The sequence below is a fragment of the Mastigoproctus giganteus genome, chromosome 6 (assembly GCF_048544385.1).
Source record: "Mastigoproctus giganteus isolate SK-2022 chromosome 6, ASM4854438v1, whole genome shotgun sequence".
NCBI lineage: Eukaryota > Metazoa > Arthropoda > Arachnida > Uropygi > Thelyphonidae > Mastigoproctus > Mastigoproctus giganteus.
The window spans coordinates 238,949,845-238,969,694 of NC_143580.1; the positions used below are offsets into that span (position 1 = coordinate 238,949,845).

The 19,850-nt window shown below is 38.3% G+C and overlaps 1 protein-coding gene across 1 annotated transcript in view; it reads left to right on the top strand.

The window, feature by feature from the left end:
- cin (Molybdenum cofactor synthesis protein cinnamon) overlaps positions 1 to 19,850 on the top strand; it is a 321,839-nt gene that overhangs the window by 15,525 nt on the left and 286,464 nt on the right. Inside the window, exons 2-3 of the mRNA XM_090376470.1 lie at positions 7,378 to 7,451; positions 17,470 to 17,548. Of these exons, the coding sequence (XP_090232596.1) occupies positions 7,409 to 7,451; positions 17,470 to 17,548 (122 nt within the window). The 5' untranslated portion in view covers positions 7,378 to 7,408. The remainder of the gene's footprint in view (positions 1 to 7,377; positions 7,452 to 17,469; positions 17,549 to 19,850) is intronic.

A 19,850-nucleotide genomic window follows, 5' to 3' on the forward strand; every position in this document is an offset into this window, starting at 1 on the left:
ATGAGACATGTGGCAGAGAAGAAAAATGCATGGAATACATACAAATTAATGGGCGACATGGAAGCCTATGATAGATATGTTGGTCTGTAACCAAGTCACAAAGGAGATTAGGCAGGCAAAGGCAGACTATGAAAAATCTTTGGCAAAGGATGCAAAGAAAAACAGAAAAGAGTTCTTTACCTGTTTAAACTCAAGAAGGAAGGGGATGAATCAGATTGGTCCACTTGATATCGATGGGTCAGCTGTTGATGATCTTGCTCAGGTAGCTAACAAACTGAATGAATATTTTGCATCGACATTCACACATGAGGAGCTATTCAGCGAGGGGAATGCCAGAGGTGTATTCAACTCTGGCATTAAGCTAGAGAATCTTGTAATAACTGAGAGTAAAGTGGAGGAGAAATTGTTGAAGATAAACATAAAAAAGGCACCTGGGGTGGATGGGATCTATCCAGTTATATTAAAGGAGGCAGCAAAGGAAGTTAGCAAACCCCTAGCCATAATTATGAGAGCTTCCTTGGACTCAGGGGAAGTACCCATGGACTGGAGATGTGTAAATGTAACCCCAATTCACAAAGGAGGATCAAAGGGCGACACAAGTAATTATAGACCTGTTAGTTTAACTTCTGTTTCCGGAAAATTAATGGAGGCACTGGTTAAAGAAGCACTGCAGGATCATCTAGACAAGAATTCAGTTATAGCTCACACACAGCATGGTTTTGTTAAGGGCAGGTCTTGCCTGACCTATTTGATTGGATACTATGATGTAGTCACAAAAGAACTGGATGCAGGGAATAACTTTGATATTATATATTTGGATCTTAGAAAGGATTTTGATACTGTTGCACATGGAAGACTGCTGCACAAATTGGAGCAGTGTGGCATTGGAGGCAAATTGCTGCTATGGATAAGGGGATGGTTGAGTGGCAGAAGACAGAGATTGGTAATCAATGGACACTGCTCAACGTGGAGTAATGTTATTAGTGGAGTTCCTCAGGGTTCAGTGTTGGGCCCGTTGTTGTTTTCGGTTTTTATGAATGATATCGATGATGGTATATCAAGTTTAATGTCCAAGTTTGCAGATGATACAAAGGTTGGCAGGGTTGTTAAGGACACTACTGACGCTATGCTGCTGCAACAGGATCTGGAAAGGTTGACCAGGTGGGCTGTGAGGTGGCAAATGAAGTTTAACATGACAAATGTAAAGTACTACATATGGGAAACAGTAACCCCAGAGCAACGTATCAACTCTGCGGTACTACACTGACAGTGGTGGAGAATGAAATAGGACCTGGGGGTAATTGTGCAGGCAGATATGAAGTTCTCTGAGCAGTGCAGACGGGCTGCAAGAGTAGCTCATGGTGTCTTGTCAATGATATACAGGAATTTTTCTAGCAGGGATAAGGAGGTGATTATTCCCTTGTATAAGGCAATGGTTAGGCCACATCTTGAGTACTGTATACAGGTTTGGAAGCCTCATTTCAAGAAGGATGTAGAGCTGATGGAACGGGTACAGAGAAGGGCAACAAGATTAGTGAATGGAACAAAGGGTTGCTCTTACGAAGAAAGGCTAAGCTTTGCAAATTACAGAGTCTGGAGACTAGTCACCGGCGAGGTGATCTGATAGAGGTGTATAAGGCTTTGAATGGTTTGAGCATGCTCAATGCTAATGGGATTCTTCCTCTTGCTCAGAATAATCACCTCAGAGGGCATAAATTGAAATTGAGGAAGGACGGATGTCGGATAGATGTGCGGAAATTTGCCTTTGTCCAGCGGGTGGTTGGTTGGTTGGTGGAATAGACTTTCATCCCTTGTCGTGGAAGTTGATAGCATAAATAAGTTTAAGGCTCAGCTGGACGGGTATTTCGAACGAACAGAGGGATGAAGTGGAAGTGGTTATTTTTTTTTATTTATTTATTTATTTTTTTTTTTTTTTTATTTATTTATTTTTTTTTTGGCTGATGCTGCATAAGCTTGCTTTCTTGCATCAAATGCCTCTACTAATGCTAATGCTAAAGTATTTTATTACCATTATTTATTGTGTTTGGTAATGTTTTGGTTACAAATGTGTGTTCAATCTTGGGTGGTCGGCACCTAACCCTATTTTTCCCATAGGGCCTGTTGTTTATATTGCATGATTTTGCATTGCACGAACGTTTCTAGGAACGCAACTATCGTGCTATACGAGGACTGACTGTATACTCAATTTTCTCCGTCAGTGTTTTTCTTCTTCTTCATATGACGTCTTCGGTTCATCATGACAAGTGCTTCTTGACTAATTTTTTCTTCTTTGGATTTCTTTTTCCCTATAAGTTTCATGGTCTTTATCACTTTCAGAAAGTTGTAATATTCCTCGTTGATATCTTGGTCCTGAGCAGTCTGCAGAAGCTCAAACTTGTTCTTAAGTTCCAGTACATACTGCTTTTTCTCCTCTTCTATTATCTCAAAGACCTTTGTATTATTTACTCGAGTCAGTTTTTTCCTTTCATTTCCTACATTTATATCATGTGTACATCATACCATTCTGTGATCACTTCCAACATTTACCTTATTCAGGACGGTAACATCATTCACAATATATCTTCTGTTAGTAAGGATGAAGTCGATTTCATTAGTTGTTAATCCATTTGGACTCTTCCATGTCCACTTTCTGTTCACCCTTTTCTTGAAAAAAGTGTTCATTACTGACAGTCCTTGAGATTCTGCATATTGCACAAGTCTTTCGCCTCTTTCATTTCTTTCACCAATTCTAAAATTTCCTATAGTTCCCCTTTCTGCGCTGTTTTGTCTTTTTCCAACCTTAACATTGAAATCTCCGATAATAATAGTGTAGTGGATTTTCTGCTCATCTAGAAGACTCTCAATTTCAGTGTACATTTCTTCAACCTCTTCATCATCATGGCTTGATGTTGGTGCATAAATCATTATAATCTTTATCTTGTACCGCTTAGAAATCTTGAGTATTAGTCTTGACACCCTTGGTGATGTACTTTTGAATTCCAAAATATTGTTTTTAAAATCTTTATGGACCAGAAACCCAATTCCACCTTCACTCCTTTCACTGTTTTCCATTGATGTACAGCAGATTTCCACTTGATAAACTTATAAGTGATTGATTTCTTCTTCTTGTTTCAGCCAAACCGACGATATTCCAATTCACATTTTCAAATTCCTTTTCCAGCTGTAATATGTCAACTTAATATGTATTAATTTATGATGTTATGTTTTTAATAACGAGGTCATTCTATTTATTTAGTTAAAAAAGTACAATTCAGTTGACAGTGAAATTCAATAAGATTAATAAATTTTACTGATTTTTACTACTATACTCGCTATCTAGTTTTCCATTAAACCTTATGCTAGCACACGTATCGTATAACAATGGTGGTAAGTTACGAACGGTAAATCAATGGACACTTAAATATTAATTAACTTCCAAAATTTCGCTGTCTCAATTCAAAATAAACCAACGATCTTGACTAGGTCTATAAGCTACTTATAGAAAATAATTTGTTATAAAAATCAGTCAATAAAGCGGCTAAATATAGCTAAAAGTACCCATTCGCCGGAGCTGCAAAACTTGTAAAACACGTGGATTGGATACCCTTACCGATACTAAATAATAAGCTACAAAATCTCTATCCAAGTTGAAATTTTAACTACGTATCGTAACTAGGAATATAAAGTTACTCTAGAAAATAAGTTAATATGCCAATTTAAGTTAATAAAACAGAAAAAACTTCTCTATTTTCCAGAGCCGTAAAAACTTCGCAGAACAAAGCTGCTCTCCTTCCCACATTTGTCAGAAAAGATGACGGTGGCCCATTGCTCTTTTGTCCATGAAACATGTTTTAGCCTAAGCAAGACGCTTCTTCCTCTTTTGTTGGGTCAACCAAGGCTTCTTCTTGGGCTGATAGGCATGCAGACTACATTTTGAAAGCAGTCTTTGTATAGTTCTTGCACTTGTTTCAACACCAGAAGCCATCTGAAAAGCCAGTTTTAGATCAGCAGCACTAGCATCCGATTACGAAGCTAGAGCTGTTTCAAATATAGATCTTGTGAAGGCATAGTCACTCTCTTGCGGCCTGATCCAAATCTTCTCTTCACATCACTGGTTTCACGCTTTATTTTCAGCACCTGTGTTATTGTTGACTGGTGGCAGTCAACAATAACACAGCCTATTTATCACTGATAGCATGCGTAGAAAGCCCTTCCTGGGACAGAGCAATAACTACACTTTTTTTTTTCTTGGTACCAACTGAACATATGGAGCTATGCTTACACCTCTGCAGAACAGAATACTATGAGCGTGTATACCCTTCCAGTGCTGTATTTATAGAAACAGCTGATGTAATATCTTGCAATTACTGTCTGATGCGATAGAAGTGTTATTTGGTGCAATACCTTTGCTTTGTAACAAACAAAATGACTGTAATCAAAGAATATCTTATACGTTTCACTACAAACTTTACTGTTTTTAAGGTGATGGAGTTTTTTTGTCCGCCACTGTATATTTAGTGTTAGTGAATGTTCTGTAGTATGTGTTGTGCGTATCAGGCCTCTTCCACCAGGAGCAGCCATCACCCAGACAACTGTTAGCCAGTGTGTCCGTCATCGGTACATGGAGCCGATCTTGTTTCCTGTGTTTTATTGCGTCCACTGGAGGTAACGCAAAACCAGTGGATACATTGACCCCATACTCAGGTTGCCTTGTCCTGAATACCACATTATCTTAACTACGGGCCTTTTCACTGTCAGTGTGCAATGCACAAAATCTTACATCCACAGAAGGTAGTGCAATACTTGCGGATGCCGGCAAAGAGGTGCTCTTACCAAGAACTGCTTAAGTTTTGTAAATTGCAGCATCTGGAGACGAGGCACCTACAAGGTGATCTGATTGAAGTGTATAAGGCTTTGAATTGTTTCAGCAAGCTCAATGCCTATGGAATTCTTCATCTTGTTCAGATTACGTACTTTTGGGGGCAGAAATTCCAATTGAAGAAAGAAAATAGCAGAATAGATGTGTGGAAATTTGTCTTTAGCCCTGCGGGTGGTTTGTTGCTGGAACTAATTCCATCTGTTGTTGTGGAAATAAATAGCTTAAATAGATTCAAGGAATAACTGGAGAAACTTTTGGAGCAAATGGATTAGGTGAAATGGGAAGTGTTTTTTTTTATTTTTTTTATTTTGACTGATATTGTTATAACCTTGCTTTCTTGCATCAAGTGCTACTACTAAAGGTAATGACAGTGCTACCAGAGAGCATAACCCCTCGGCTTCTTCTGGCCTGTCTGGCCATTCTCCATACATTTTACTGCCCATATTCAAATTCAAATCACTTATCTGAGTGACTCCATGATTCTGCTGTTTCAACAATATCTGATTTGATGACTTAATCAGTTAGCATTAGCATTAATAGAGGCATTTGATGCAAGAAAGCAAGCTTATGCAGCATCAGCCAAAAAAAAAAAAAAAAAACCACTTCCACTTCACCCCTCTGTTCGTTCGAAATACCTGTCCAGCTGAGCCTTAAACTTATTTAGGCTATCAACTTCCATGACAAGGGATGGAAGTCTGTTCCACCAACCACCCACCCGCTGGCTAAAGGCAAATTTCCGTATGTCTATCCTACATCTGTTTTTCCTCAATTTGAATTTATGCCCTCTCAGGTGATTATTCTGAGAAAGAGGAAGAATCCCATTAGCATTGAGCATGCTCAAACCATTCAAGGCTTTATACACCTCTATTAGATCACCTCGCTGGTGCCTAGTCTCCAGACACTGTAATTTGCAAAACTTAAGCCTTTCTTCGTAAGAGCACCCCTTTGTTCCATTCACTAATCTTGTTGCCCTTCTCTGTACTCGTTCCAGCATCTCTACATCCTTCTTGAAATGAGGCCTCCAGACCTGTATACAGTACTCTATTTGTGGCCTGACCATTGTCTTATACAAGGGAATAATCACCTCCTTATCCCTGCTAGAAAAATTCCAATATATCATGGACAATACACCATGACAATACATTATTAGGCCTATAGCACACTCCTATTCTCAATTTTGATCTCCCAATGCTTATGTCACACCAAACTGACTCGACACTGCCCTGTCCAGCGATGTCGACTGGATCGATTCACTTCCTTGGATTTTACGTGTTTCTTAACTAAGAGCATAACCCCTCCTCCCTTCCTATCCTGTCTATCCTTTCTGTAGATGTTGTACTCCCCAAATTCCAGTTCTGCATTCCTTATATCTGTGTGACACCACATCTCTGAAATCCCAACAATATCTGCCTTTGATGTTTTGAGCAGTACCTCAAATTCATCAAATTTAGCATTAGCATTAGTAGAGGCATATGATGCAAGAAAGCAAGCTTATTCATCATCAGCCAAAAAAAAAAAAAAAAAAAAAACACACACCACTCCCATTTCACCCCTCCGTTCGTTCGAAATACCTGTCCAGTTGAGCTTTAAATTTGTTTAATTTATTTATTTATTAAATTAATTTATTTAATTTATTTACTAAACTCCTAGCATTGGTGTACACGCAAGTAAACATGCACCTGTTTCTATTCTTAGCTACCCTAACACAACCCAGGTTTTTACTTGTACCGCAATGACTCCCTGCAGTCTCTGAAATATCCTGCATCTTGTTTTTCAGGCTTCTGCTCATTCCAATAGAAGAATCTCTTTCACCTCTGCCAGTGGCAACTATTAATCTATTAGTCTTTGTCCCCCCCCCAAGCTAGCAGTTTTCCACCCACCTAACACTGCCTCGATAACATCAGCAAATATTTTTGCAACCTTTCTATTTAAGTGTATCCCATCCCTGTAGAAGCAGTCTCTCCTGTTAACAAGTACAGTCTAGGCCGAAAAAAATTCTACCCCTTGAGCCTTGCACAATCTTTCCAGGGCCGAATTGATCGACAAGGCTCTCATCATATACTCCCTCCTATAGTGTCTGGGCAGAATTGCAGACACTTTCAAATTCAACCCTAATTCACAGCTTTGTTTCAAGTTCTTTAAATTCATCAGATTTATCTACAAAGGTTCTGGCATTAGTGTATGTGAAAGTATTTATGCACACACGTTCTTAATCTTAGTTACCCTAACACAGCCCATGTATTTATTTGTTCAATGATGACTCTCAGCAGACCTGAAGTCCTTAAAAAAATAAATAAAAGGTGGAGAGAGAGAGAGAAAGGGAGATCAAATGACTCGCAGTAAAACTTTTTTTTGTTTAAATGAAGTTGTGTCATCAGAAATTTTTCTGCAGTTTGGTAAGGTATTAAATAATACCCTAATACATTACAAGACTTGAATTAAGTAATTGAAAAGAAATATGTATACTTTGCTTTTTGCTAATTTATTTATTTTTATAGTTGTTTGTTTCATCAGTCAAGTAACAAAATCATGTTGGAAAATAGGAAACCTATCCAGGTTTCTATTCTCACAGGTAGGAGTAATTTACTAATGTTTAGTTAAGTTGCTTTGTGAGTATATTTTATTATTATATGCATAATAATGTATAATTTCTGTTGATTTTTTTGTTTCAATGAAATACAAAATGTCAATCCTTTACTGATAACACTAGCCAACAAAAAATATAATTTTTTCATACCTCTGCAATGAAAGTATGAGATTCTGGAGAAAATAAACATGCGGATTCCAAAAATTATCATAAAAATTCTCTATCACATCTACATCAAGACATGTACCAATGTTTAATGTTAAAATTAAGGGATTATATATGTATAATTCAAGTTACACTCGAGGGGCTGTTTATGTTTGGAGTATTGATTTACAACCCTGAGAATATGTCACAATCAGTTAATACTTGGAAAACCTTGACACAGCCTACAAAATCCTTACCAAAATCACTGTGCTCTTTTCAAATTGTAAATTGTTGCATCAGAATTTGAACCAAAGAACCATAAGTAGAAATCAGATTATGTTTATCTCAAGGCCAGAATTGATTGCTAAATTGAAGAGAATTAGCTTATATCTGTTAAAATCAATCAGTATGTTCTACTTTACTGGCTGAATAATGCATAATTGGCATATTTGGGTAAAACTTAACTCCCTCTATAACTGACTTAATAACTGATTAATTTAATAACTTAAATTAATTTCAAAATCTATGCATAAATATTGGTTAAAAAAAGCATTTAAATTCTTGGAGGTAAAAATCGTGTTTGCTAGTATAATTTCTCTTTAATTCTTTTTTCGCTCCCACTATTTTTACTGTTTTCTTGATCAAGGACATTCATTGATCAAGATTTACTCTGCATAATCCATTGAAAAAAGTTGCCCCAAAAAAATATAATAATTAAAGTTTAATAGAAGATATAAGGTCTAATAGGTTCTTAGACATGGTCTTGAATCTAAGATTCAGGACCATTTCTAAGAACTTTCCAAGGGTAATTAAATTCTAAAGACTATTTCTATGTCGAAGCACATAGAGTATGGTGACCAGATGTCTTGTTTTTGAGGGAGGTGTCTCATTGTCCGAATGAAGAATGATAAAGATTTAGCATACTTCATTGTCCCAATGAAGTATGCTAAATGGTTTGATTTTTTTCTAATAGTTTCCATTTTATTTTGAGTTGCATTTTTTATTTATGATTTTATGTTATGTATGCATACATTTTGTAAGTGGTATTTTTTCTGATTGCATTAGACATTTCCCAATTTGACTGCATAACATGGAATAATCATTGCTGCTGCTGAACTAAAACATGTAATCTCTTACATCTGTAAATTTACAGATGTTACATCTGTAAATTTACAGATGAAATAATCATTGCTGCTGATGATGTTTTAGTTCAGCAGCAGCAATGATTATTTCACATATATAGCGAACATATCAAGCAATAGTAGTGCCCCTTTTTTAACATGAGTGATATCGCATTGCCTTACAGTCCCCAGTTTTTAACTTTAATATTTGGGGAAAAAAAATTCTGATCGAGACCTCATGGTAAACACTCAGCGCGGCTCTTCAATATTAATCTCTTTGCTGGAATACCAGTTACTGTGACACCCCATAGATCACTGAACATCTCTAAAGGAGCGATCTCTGACTGGGATTTAATAGATGAGTCCGAAGAGATGTTTGAAGAACTTAAAGAAGAAGGAGTTATACAGGTTAAGAGAATTTCCACCAGAAAAGATGGAGTTCTGACTCCTACACACAATCTCATTTTGACCTTTAATACACCACATCATCCAGCATCCATTAAGGCTGGATATCTGGTCTGTAATGTCAGACCATATATTCCAAACCCGCTACGATGTTTCCAATGTCAGAAGTATGGACATTCCCAGCCAGCTTGCCGGGGAACCCCCTGCTTGTGCAAAGTGCAGATCAGTTGAACACAACTGCGAAGCCTGTACTGCACCCCAACCAATATGCCCAAACTGCAAAAAAGATCATCCCGCTTACGCTAGAACATGCGATCACTGGAAAACTGAGAAACTTATTCAGAAATATAAAACCAATCATAAACAAATCATAATCAAACCAATCAGAAATATAAAACCAATCACAACGTCTACAGAAAAGATAGACTGGATAGGAAGGGAGGAGGGGTTATGCTATTAGTTAAGAAATACATAAAATCCAAGGAAGTGAAGCCAGTGGACATCGCTGGACAGTGCAGTGTCGAGTCAGTTTGGTGTGACATAAGCATTGGGAGATCAAAATTGAGAGTAGGAGTGTGCTATAGGCCTAATGACTCTGATGAGTATAATAAGAAACTGTACAGGGAAATAGAGTGGGCCAGTAAATCAGAGAGTCTTATAATGGGAGATTTTAATTTCCCAGATATTGACTGGAATTTGTGTTCTGGTCACTCACACACTAGCAAGGCTTTTGTGGATTTATTGGATGATTGTTTTCTACATCAGCATGTTCGGGAGGCAACTAGAGGGAGGAATACTCTTGATTTGATTATCAGCAGTGATTCTTCATGCATTAAGAATCTGCAGATAAATGAACCACTGGGTGGCAGTGATCACAGTGTGCTGAAGTGGGATTTACTCAAAGAGGTAACTACCATTAGGGGTAAAGGGAAGGGTTATTGCTTTCGTAAAGGCGACTACGATGGACTGAGACAGTATTTAAATTCTATACAGTGGGACCAACTGATGATGTTACCAACAGTAAATGCAAGGGAAGCATTCAAACAACTTATCTTGGAAGCTACTAGACTTTACATACCAACTAAGAAATATTGTTCAAGGTTTAGGCCTAAATGGATGTCAGATGAACTGATGAGGCATATGGCAGAGAAGAAACATGCATGGGATACATACAAATTAACACATGACACAGAAGCCTATGATAGATACAAGTTGATCTGTAACCAAGTTACAAAGGAGGTTAGGCAGGCGAAGGCAGATTACGAGAAATCTTTGGCAAGGGATGCAAAGAAAAACAGCAAAGAGTTCTTTACTTATGTAAACTCTAGAAGGAAGGGGATGAATCAGATTGGTCCACTTGATATCGATGGGTCAACTGTTGATGATCCTGCTCAGGTAGCTAACAAACTAAATGAATATTTTGCATCAACATTCACACATGAGGAGTTATTTAGCGAGGGGAAAGCCAGAGGTGTATTCAACTCTAGCAGTAAGCTAGAGAATCTTGTAATAACTGAGAGTAAAGTGGAGGAGAAATTGTTGAAGATAAACACAAGAAAGGCACCTGGGGTGGATGGGATCTATCCAGTTATATTAAAGGAGGCAGCAAAGGAAGTAAGCAAACCCTTAGCTATAATTATGAGAGCTTCCTTGGACTCAGGGGAGGTACCCATAGACTGGAGATGTGCAAATGTGACCCCAATTCACAAAGGAGGATCAAAAGCTGACACAAGCAATTATGGACCTGTGAGTTTAACTTCTGTTCCAGGAAAATTAATGGAGGCACTAGTTAAAGAAGCACTGCAGGATCATTTAGACAAGACTTCAGTTATAGCTCGGACACAGCATGGTTTTGTTAAGGGGAAGTCTAGCCTGACCAATTTGATTGGATACTATGATGCAGTCACAAAGGAACTGGATGCAGGGAATAACTTTGATATTATATACTTGGATCTTAGAAAGGCTTTTGATACTGTTGCACATGGAAGACTGCTGCACAAATTGGAGCAGTGTAACATTGGAGGCAAATTGCTGCTGTGGGTAAAGGGGTGGCTGAGGGGGAGAAGACAGAGAGTGATAATCAATGGACACTGCTCGTCGTGGACTAATGTTATTAGTGGAGTCCCTCAGGGCTCAGTGTTGGGTCCATTATTGTTTTCTGTATTCATAAATGATATTGATGATGGTATATCAAGCTTAATGTCGAAGTTTGCAGACGATACAAAGGTAGGCAGGGTTGTCAAGGACACTACTGACACTATGCTGCTGCAACAGGATCTGGAAAGGTTGAGCAGATGGACTGAGCGGTGGCAAATGAAGTTTAACATTGACAAATGTAAAGTACTACACATGGGAAACAGCAACCCCAGAGCAACGTATCAACTCTGTGGTATTGCACTGACAGTGGTAGAGAATGAAAGGGACCTGGGGGTGGTTGTGCAGGCAGATATGAAGTTCTCTGAGCAGTGCAGACGGGCTGCAAGAGTAGCTCATGGTGTCTTGTCAATGATATATAGGAATTTTTCTAGCAGGGATAAGGAGGTGATTATTCCCTTGTATAAGGCAATGGTCAGGCCACACCTAGAGTACTGTATACAGGCCTGGAGGCCTCATTTCAAGAAGGATGTAGAGCTGCTGGAACGAGTACAGAGAAGGGCAACAAGATTAGTGAATGGAACAAAGGGGTGCTCTTACGAAGAAAGGCTTAAGATTTGAAAATTACAGTGTCTGGAGACTAGGCACCAGCGAGGTGATCTGATAGAGGTGTATAAAGCATTGAAAGTTTGAGCATGCTCAATGCTGATGGGATTCTTCCTCTCGCTCAGAATAATCACCTGAGAGGGCATAAATTCAAATTGAGGAAAGACAGATGTAGGATAGACGTGCGGAAATTTGCCTTTAGCCAGCGAGTGGTTGGTTGGTGGAACAGACTTCCATCCCTTGTCGTGGAAGTTGATAGCCTAAATAAGTTTAAGGCTCAGCTGGACAGGTATTTTGAACGAACAGAGGGGTGAAGTGGGAGTGGGTTTTTTTTTTTTTTTTTTCGGCTGATGCTGCATAAGCTTGCTTTCTTGCATCAAATGCCTCTACTAATGCTAATGCTAATGTGTCTTATCAAGAAGCAAAGCAAATCATCTCACCACCAACCCTTGCAAATAGATCTACGTATGCCCAAATCACCAAAAAATTCCAATCAACTGCATTGCAAACCAACTGCATTCCAATCGACTGCATTACAACTAACAGTACCCCGAAAAGAGTCTTTCTCGAATTATGTTAAACACTGTACAGTGCAACTCAAACTTGGGCATTCAATACTCCAGTTTCTATACCAATCAAAAATCTCCACTCCTCAGACCAAGGACGCAAAGAAAAACAAATTGTAACTTCTGGTCACCAACAGGAAATGGATACTAATGAAATACCCACAGATGACCCCGTCCTACACATTTTTGTTGAAGAAGACATGGAAACAGAAAGGCCTTACTTTCCAAAGAAAGATAAAAACAAGAGTGAAAAACAGAAAACCTCAGCATCACGAGAATGCTTGGAAAGTCTAACAAGAGATAAACAATGAACACAAACACAATAATTCAGTGGAATTGTCGTGGTTTCCATGCCAATATTAATGACCTGTAAAACCTTACCTCTAAATACACACCAATGTGTCTCTGCCTCCAAGAGACGTATTTCAAACCTCAACCCACACCAAAACCGTCTTATTACAATATCTTTAGAAAAGATAGAATCGATCAAAATACTGCACATGGTGGTGTAGCTGTTATAACAAACCCACATGTTCCTGTCAAACAGGTCTTACTGAACTCTCCCCTCGAGGCAATAGCGGTCTGTGTAGCTGCTGACATCCATATTACAAGCTGCTCCTTATATATTCCACCAAGCTTTTCCATCCAACAAAATGATCTAAACAACCTCATAGCTCAATCCCCACACATTTCCTCATTCTTGGAGACTTAAATGGTCATCACACACACTATGGGGTAACAACAATATCGATCAAAGAGGAAAACTAATTGAAAAATGTTTAGATGATAACAACTTTCTCCCTCTAAATGATGGGTCACCTACTTATGTTCACCTTCCTTCCGAAACATATACTGCAATAGACTTGTCTATCTGTTCAGCAATTTTGTATCTTACTCTAAAGTGGATGATAAAGAATGATCCACTGCATAGTGATCATTTTCCCATTACAATTGAATTACTGAATAAGCCTCTTATCATCTTACTAGAATTCCACAGTGGCTCATTGATAAAGCAGACTGGGAGATGTATAAAAAATTAGCTAAACTGGATGCGGAAATTATCCAAAAATTATGTCACAAAAGTGTGACAAAGAGTATGTCACAAAAACTATATTACATGCAGCCAGAAAAGCTATACCAAAATCCTCCTCAAAATTACCTCAACACTCAAAAATCTGGTGGAGTCACAAATGCCGTGCAGCAAAAAAAGACCAAAATATAGCTTGGAATACTTTTTGGTGCAATACAACTACAGCTAATCTCATTCAGTTTAAACGCGCCAGAGCAAGAGCAAGGTATGTTAGACACAGTAATAAAAAGACTGCTTGGATTTGCTTCACTTCAACCATCAATCAAGCAGCTCCCACACAAAATTTGGAAAACAATCAGGAAAATTAGTGGTAAATATCAAATGACACCTCTGCCTATCATGGAATGGAGAGGGCAGAACATTGCTGACCCTACCCAAATTGCCAATATACTAGGAGGAAACTTTTGCCAAAACATCAGCAACATAAAGTTACATACCAGCCTTCAGAAGATTCAAAGCAAGGTCAGAAAAACAAAAGTTAAACTTTTCTTCAAAAGTAGAAGAACAATATAACTTACCATTTACTATCCATGAAGTACGTAGAGCCTTGTCAACATCTAGGCGAAGAACTGTAGGACCAGATAATATCCATTATTTGATGGTACAGGAACTAAGTGCTAATGATAAGGAGGTGATTATTCCCTTGTATAAGGCAATGGTCAAACCGCACCTAGAGTACTGTATACAGGTCTGGAGGCCTCATTTCAAGAAGGATGTAGAGATGCTGGAACGAGTACAGAGAAGGGCAACAAGATTAGTGAATGGAACAAAGGGGTGCTTTTACGAAGAAAGGCTTACGTTTTGCAAATTACAGTGTCTGGAGACTAGTCACCGGCGAGGTGATCTGACAGAGGTGTATAAAGCCTTGAATGGTTTGAGCATGCTCAATGCTGATGGGATTCTTCCTCTTGCTCAGAATAATCACCTGAGAGGGCATAAATTCAAATTGAGGAAAGACAGATGTAGGATAGACGTGAGGAAATTTGCCTTTAGCCAGCGTGTGGTTGGTTGCTGGAATAGACTTCCATCCCTTGTCGTGGAAGTTGATAGCCTAAATAAGTTTAAGGCTCAGCTGAACAGGTATTTCGAACGAACAGAGGGGTGAAGTGGAAGTGGTTATTGTTTATTTATTTATTTATTTGTTTATTTTTATTTTTATTTTTTTGGCTGATGCTGCATAAGCTTGCTTTCTTGCATCAAATGCCTCTACTAATGCTAATGCTAATGCTAAAATGCCAATCACTGCAGTCACTTCTTGATCTGTTCGATAGGCTCTACCTGGAAGATACATTCCCTAAACAATGGTATCATGCTACAGTCCTTGCCTTCCTTAAACCAGGTAAAGACCCAACAATTCCCACTTACTATAGACCTATCGCCTTGACCCTACCCAAATTGCTTTGCAAAATTCTCGAAAAGATGGTGAACCTCGACTGATATGGTACCTTGAAAATTTCAATCTCTTACATTCTGAACAATTCAGCATTCGACAAAACAGATCAACACTAGAAATACTAGTAAGACTGGAGAATTCCATTCGGAATGCATTCCTTAGATCGGAACACCATGTAATGATTTTCTTTGACATCAGTAAAGCCTATGATTCCACATGGAAGTATGGAATACTCCGTGAATTACATTGCCGTGGACTTCGGGGCCATCTCCCAATTTTCATACGGAAATTCCTAGACAAGCGAACATTCCAGGTTCGATTTAAAACTTCGATGTCCCAACTATTTTTTCAAGAAAAAGGTTTTCCCCAGGGCTCTGTACTCAGTGCTACACTCTTTATAATTGCAATAAACAGCGTTGCTGAACAACTTCCAAACACTATCGATAGCGTTGCTGAACAACTTCCAAACACTATCGATAGCGTTGCTGAACAACTTCCAAACACTATCGATAAGGCACTGTTCGTAGATGACTTGGTATTTCTTGTCATGCTAAAAACATGAATACTGTCAAGAGACAGTTACAAGCGGCAATAAATAAGATCAGTACATGGGCACAAATGATTGGTTTTCAGCTTTGTCCTCAAAAAAACTTTGTGCATCCATTTTTGCTGATAACATAAACTGCACCCACATCTCGAACTACAACAGAATGGACAGTTCAACCCAGCATACAATTCTTAGGAATCACCTTAGATCATAAACTTACCTTCCTGGAACATATTAAAAAACTAAGAACATCCTGCCAACAAAAACTGAATATCATCCGGGTTCTCTCAGCAACAAAGTGGGGAGCTGATCGCCTTACCTTGTTATGGCTATACAGATCTTTAATAAGATCAAAACTTGACTATGGAGCACCAGTGTATAGCTCAGCAAGGCCTAGTGTCCTTCGCTGGCTTGATCCTCTCCATCATAGTGCAATGCATTGCCCTAGGAGTATATCGCACATCTCCAATACATAGTCTATACGCCGTAGTTTACGAACCCCCTCTCTCTATATATTACGCTATGCATTAGATCTATGCCTGAACACCCAAATTGGGAATTACTTTTCAGCCCCCAACACAGCAAGTTATACCATAATCACCGTACTGCTAACCGACCGTTAGGGTATAAAAATAAGACATCTTCTAGAAGAACTTAATCTGAGTTTTGATAATATCGCAAATACCCCTCCTCTACTCCTTGCTCCGTGGAGCATTACTCCACCTTCATGTGATAAATACCTTCATAAATGGGATGAATCTGCTCTACATAAAGAAAATTTCTTGCAACTGTACCATGCAGTAGTGGAGCAGTTTACATGCTTCGTTGTAGTTCATACAGATGGATCAAAGAATGACGCCCACGTTGGAATCTCCACAGTTTTTCCAAATATAACATTGGCCTACCAACTGCCACATGAGTTCAGAATATTTTCTGCTGAACTAATGGCAATTCAGGTTGCACTGAAGCATATCGAGTCCTCCAATATTGGAAACAGTATAATTTTCTCTGATTCTCTAAGTGCACTTCAAGCCCTGGAAAACAGTATGAAAATCACCCACCCAGTCACGAAAGAAATAACAAACTCTTTATATACCTTATCTGAGCTTGGAAGAACCTTGGGAAACTGAGAAACGTATTCAGAAATATAAAACCCATACACTTCTGTTGGGTCCCAGGACATATGGCAATTCCAGGAAATGAATTATCGGACAATGCTGCAAAAGTGGCTTACTTACCATCTGATGACCAGTGGAGAGTTCCACATCAAGATTATAGACGAATAATACAGAAAAATGCATGTACCAGTGGCAATTAACATGGCAAAACCAACTTAAAAATAAGCTTCGAAGTAGCAAGCCAAATCTCGAGCAATGGCCTTCAAGCTTCAGTCCAATTCGACAACAGGAGGAAATACTAGCTCGTCTGCGAATAGGTCACACTAATATTACTCATGGTAATCTTTTAAGAGGGGAGATTCACCCCAGTGGGATCACTGTAAAACAGTGCTTTCAGTGAAGCATATCCTTGTGGAATGCACAAAATTTGCAATTAACGCTTACTTCACTTTTGGGCAGTAAAACAAATGTCTCAAAGATTTTTACCTTTCTCAAAGTGATCAGTGTATACCACCTCCTTTAGCTAGTCAAAAACCAGTTTTCTGACTCTCAATCCGTAAAGAAATAGCATACATACTATCATATGTATGGTGCACTATGGCCATAAATGCCCATGCGCCTAAAAAATTCCCAAACAAACAATCCTAATGATAGATGGGAGAAAATTCTGATTATTTGCAAAAATTTTATTACAAAAAATTATATTCTTTGTAGCAGTCAGAACCACTGCTACAACAGGGTCCATTTTTCCAAAAATGATGAGAAAAATTTAATTTTTAGTTTAATTGTACCATGGAATTTTATCTCATAATTTATGCTTGGATTTTAGTGGTTGCTGTCAGCAATACTCACATTTTTTCTAATGCTGATGTATTATTTAAGTTTTGAGTTTTAATGAGTTTATTATTAATTGTTTCAGTTAGTGACAGGTGCTTCAGAAAAGAAATGAGAAACAAAAGTGGAGAAAATCTTTTCCATTTACTGTGTTATGAGAAGATGTAAGTGTTTAATTTTAATTGGCATTTATACCTATCTCTCTTTCAAACTTGTATTCAGTGTATGGACTTTGAAATGTGTGTATTTTTGTTTGGAGAGAAGAGTAATTACACATTAATTTTTGACTGAGTTGTTATTAGCATATTACCAGTGTCATAAATGTGAACAACATTCCAACTGTGATGTCTACTATATCTTGAGTATTGCATACAGGTTTGGAGACCTCATTTTAGGAATGATGTAGAGCTGCTGGAACAGGTACAGAGAAGGTAAATGAGATTGGTAAGGGGAGCAGAGGGGGTGTTCTTACCAAGAAAGGCTTCAGTTTTTTACAAATTTCAGCACCCGGAGACCAGGCACCTGCAAGGTTATTTGCTTGAGGTGTTTAAGGCATTGAATGGCTTGAGAAAACTCATTTCTAATGGGATTCTTCCTCTTGCTCAGACTGGGCAACGAGGGGGCATAAATTCAAATTGTGGAAGGATGGTTGTAGAGTAGGTGTTCAGAAGTTTGCCTTTAGCCAAAGGGTGGTTCATTGCTTGAACATGCTTTTCTCTCTCTCTCTCTGTGTTTTTATTAAAGTGGATAAGTTGAATAAATTCAAGGAAGAACTAGGCAAACTATTGATGTGGGGTGGATTTTTTCTTTTTGGGGTGATGCTGTATAAGCTTGCTCTCTTGTATCATTTGCCACTACTAATACTACTCAAATGTTCTCGGTATATATTTTTTTAATGAACAAATTTATGTAATTTAAACGGTTTCTTTAAAATAGTGTCTCTAGAAGTAATACAATTTTGCAGGTCACTATGAAGTTGAAATGATCTAGGAAGCTGTTTTGAATAGTTAGAAAGAAAATTTACCTCAGCTTTTTGCATTCAATTTTTAAATAACTTTACGGCAGTTGTTTTGCTTTTGGAAAAAAAAAATTGTGGTGTGGAAAGTGGCAAGTAATGTGGCTTTAATGTTATTATTCTGTGTTTAATGAGATGCTGTTTAACCATAATGGAACTAAGTTCATTGTGATGTAACAAATACCTCTTGAGTCTTTTCTTTTGATTGCATCTCTCAGAGAGTAAAGCACTTCAATGTATGAGTTCCATAGTGACCATTTTAGCCATTTAGTATCAGCGTGAAGTGGGTGACACTTGTAAAGTTAAAAAAAAAAAAAAAAAACAGTATCATTTGGCCTTACCTACATCTAATATGTTTGGTTGTGTTTCCATGAATTCGCATTAGCAGTGGCAAATTATGCAAAAAAGCAAGTTATTCAGCATTGGCCAAAAAAAAAAACAAAAAAACCCCACACCTCCCGAGCTAAGTATCCCCCAAGCTAGCAGTTTTCTGACCCACCAAACACTGCCTTGATAGCATCAGCAAATATTCTTGAACCCTTTCTATTTAAGTGTATCCCATCCCTGTAGAAGCAGTCTCCTGATAACAAGCACAGGCCATGCTGAGAAAAATTCTACCTCGTGAGCCTTACACAATCTCTCCAGGGCTGAATTGATTGACAAGGCCCTCATCATATACTCCCTCCTATCATGTCTGGACAGAAGTGCAGACACTTTCAAATTTAACTGTAACTTGTGACTTTTTTCCAACAGTGACGTTTTAAGCAAATCTGCAGATCTCCTACTCTTAATGTCATTAGTGCCAACATGTACAACAATATCACCTTTTGTATCCTACAAAGATGATATCTGCTCTACAACGTCATCAACTTTTACCTCTGGCAGACGCACCCTGGTCCTATTCTACCTGTCATTTTTGCACAATATATTTCCATTTCCCTGACAACAACTAGTTCCTGTGGGACTAGCACATTCTGCTTTGGGGATTTAAACTGTGTTGCCTGATGATCAAGTGCAAGCTCTGTCGTTGATGTTGGCAGCTGAGAGCTTGATGGGTCTCCAACTTAAATCCTTCGAGGGCATCCACCCTGTTCTTCAAGCTCTCATAAAGGCCCATAACAATGCTGAGTGGCACCTAATATCCTCACACTCTTTACATCAGTCACACACAAAGACATCTCCTTTGGCAATATCATGTTTGTTGTTGCAGACTTGAGCCTAAAAGTTCTGCCTTATTTTTTGGTAAATCAAGATTTCCAATAAAATCATTTAATTCATTTTGTATAATTTTGTGTTGCTCTGCAGAGGAGAAATTGGAAATAAAATCAGGATCTGTTGATGTGTGGGGAGGGTTCAAGTGATTTATCGTAGCCATCACCTCATTCTTCATCAGATTCTAAAACATATTCAGTTGGTGGCTCAGTGGGGTACTAGTCGATAAGTAGATGGTG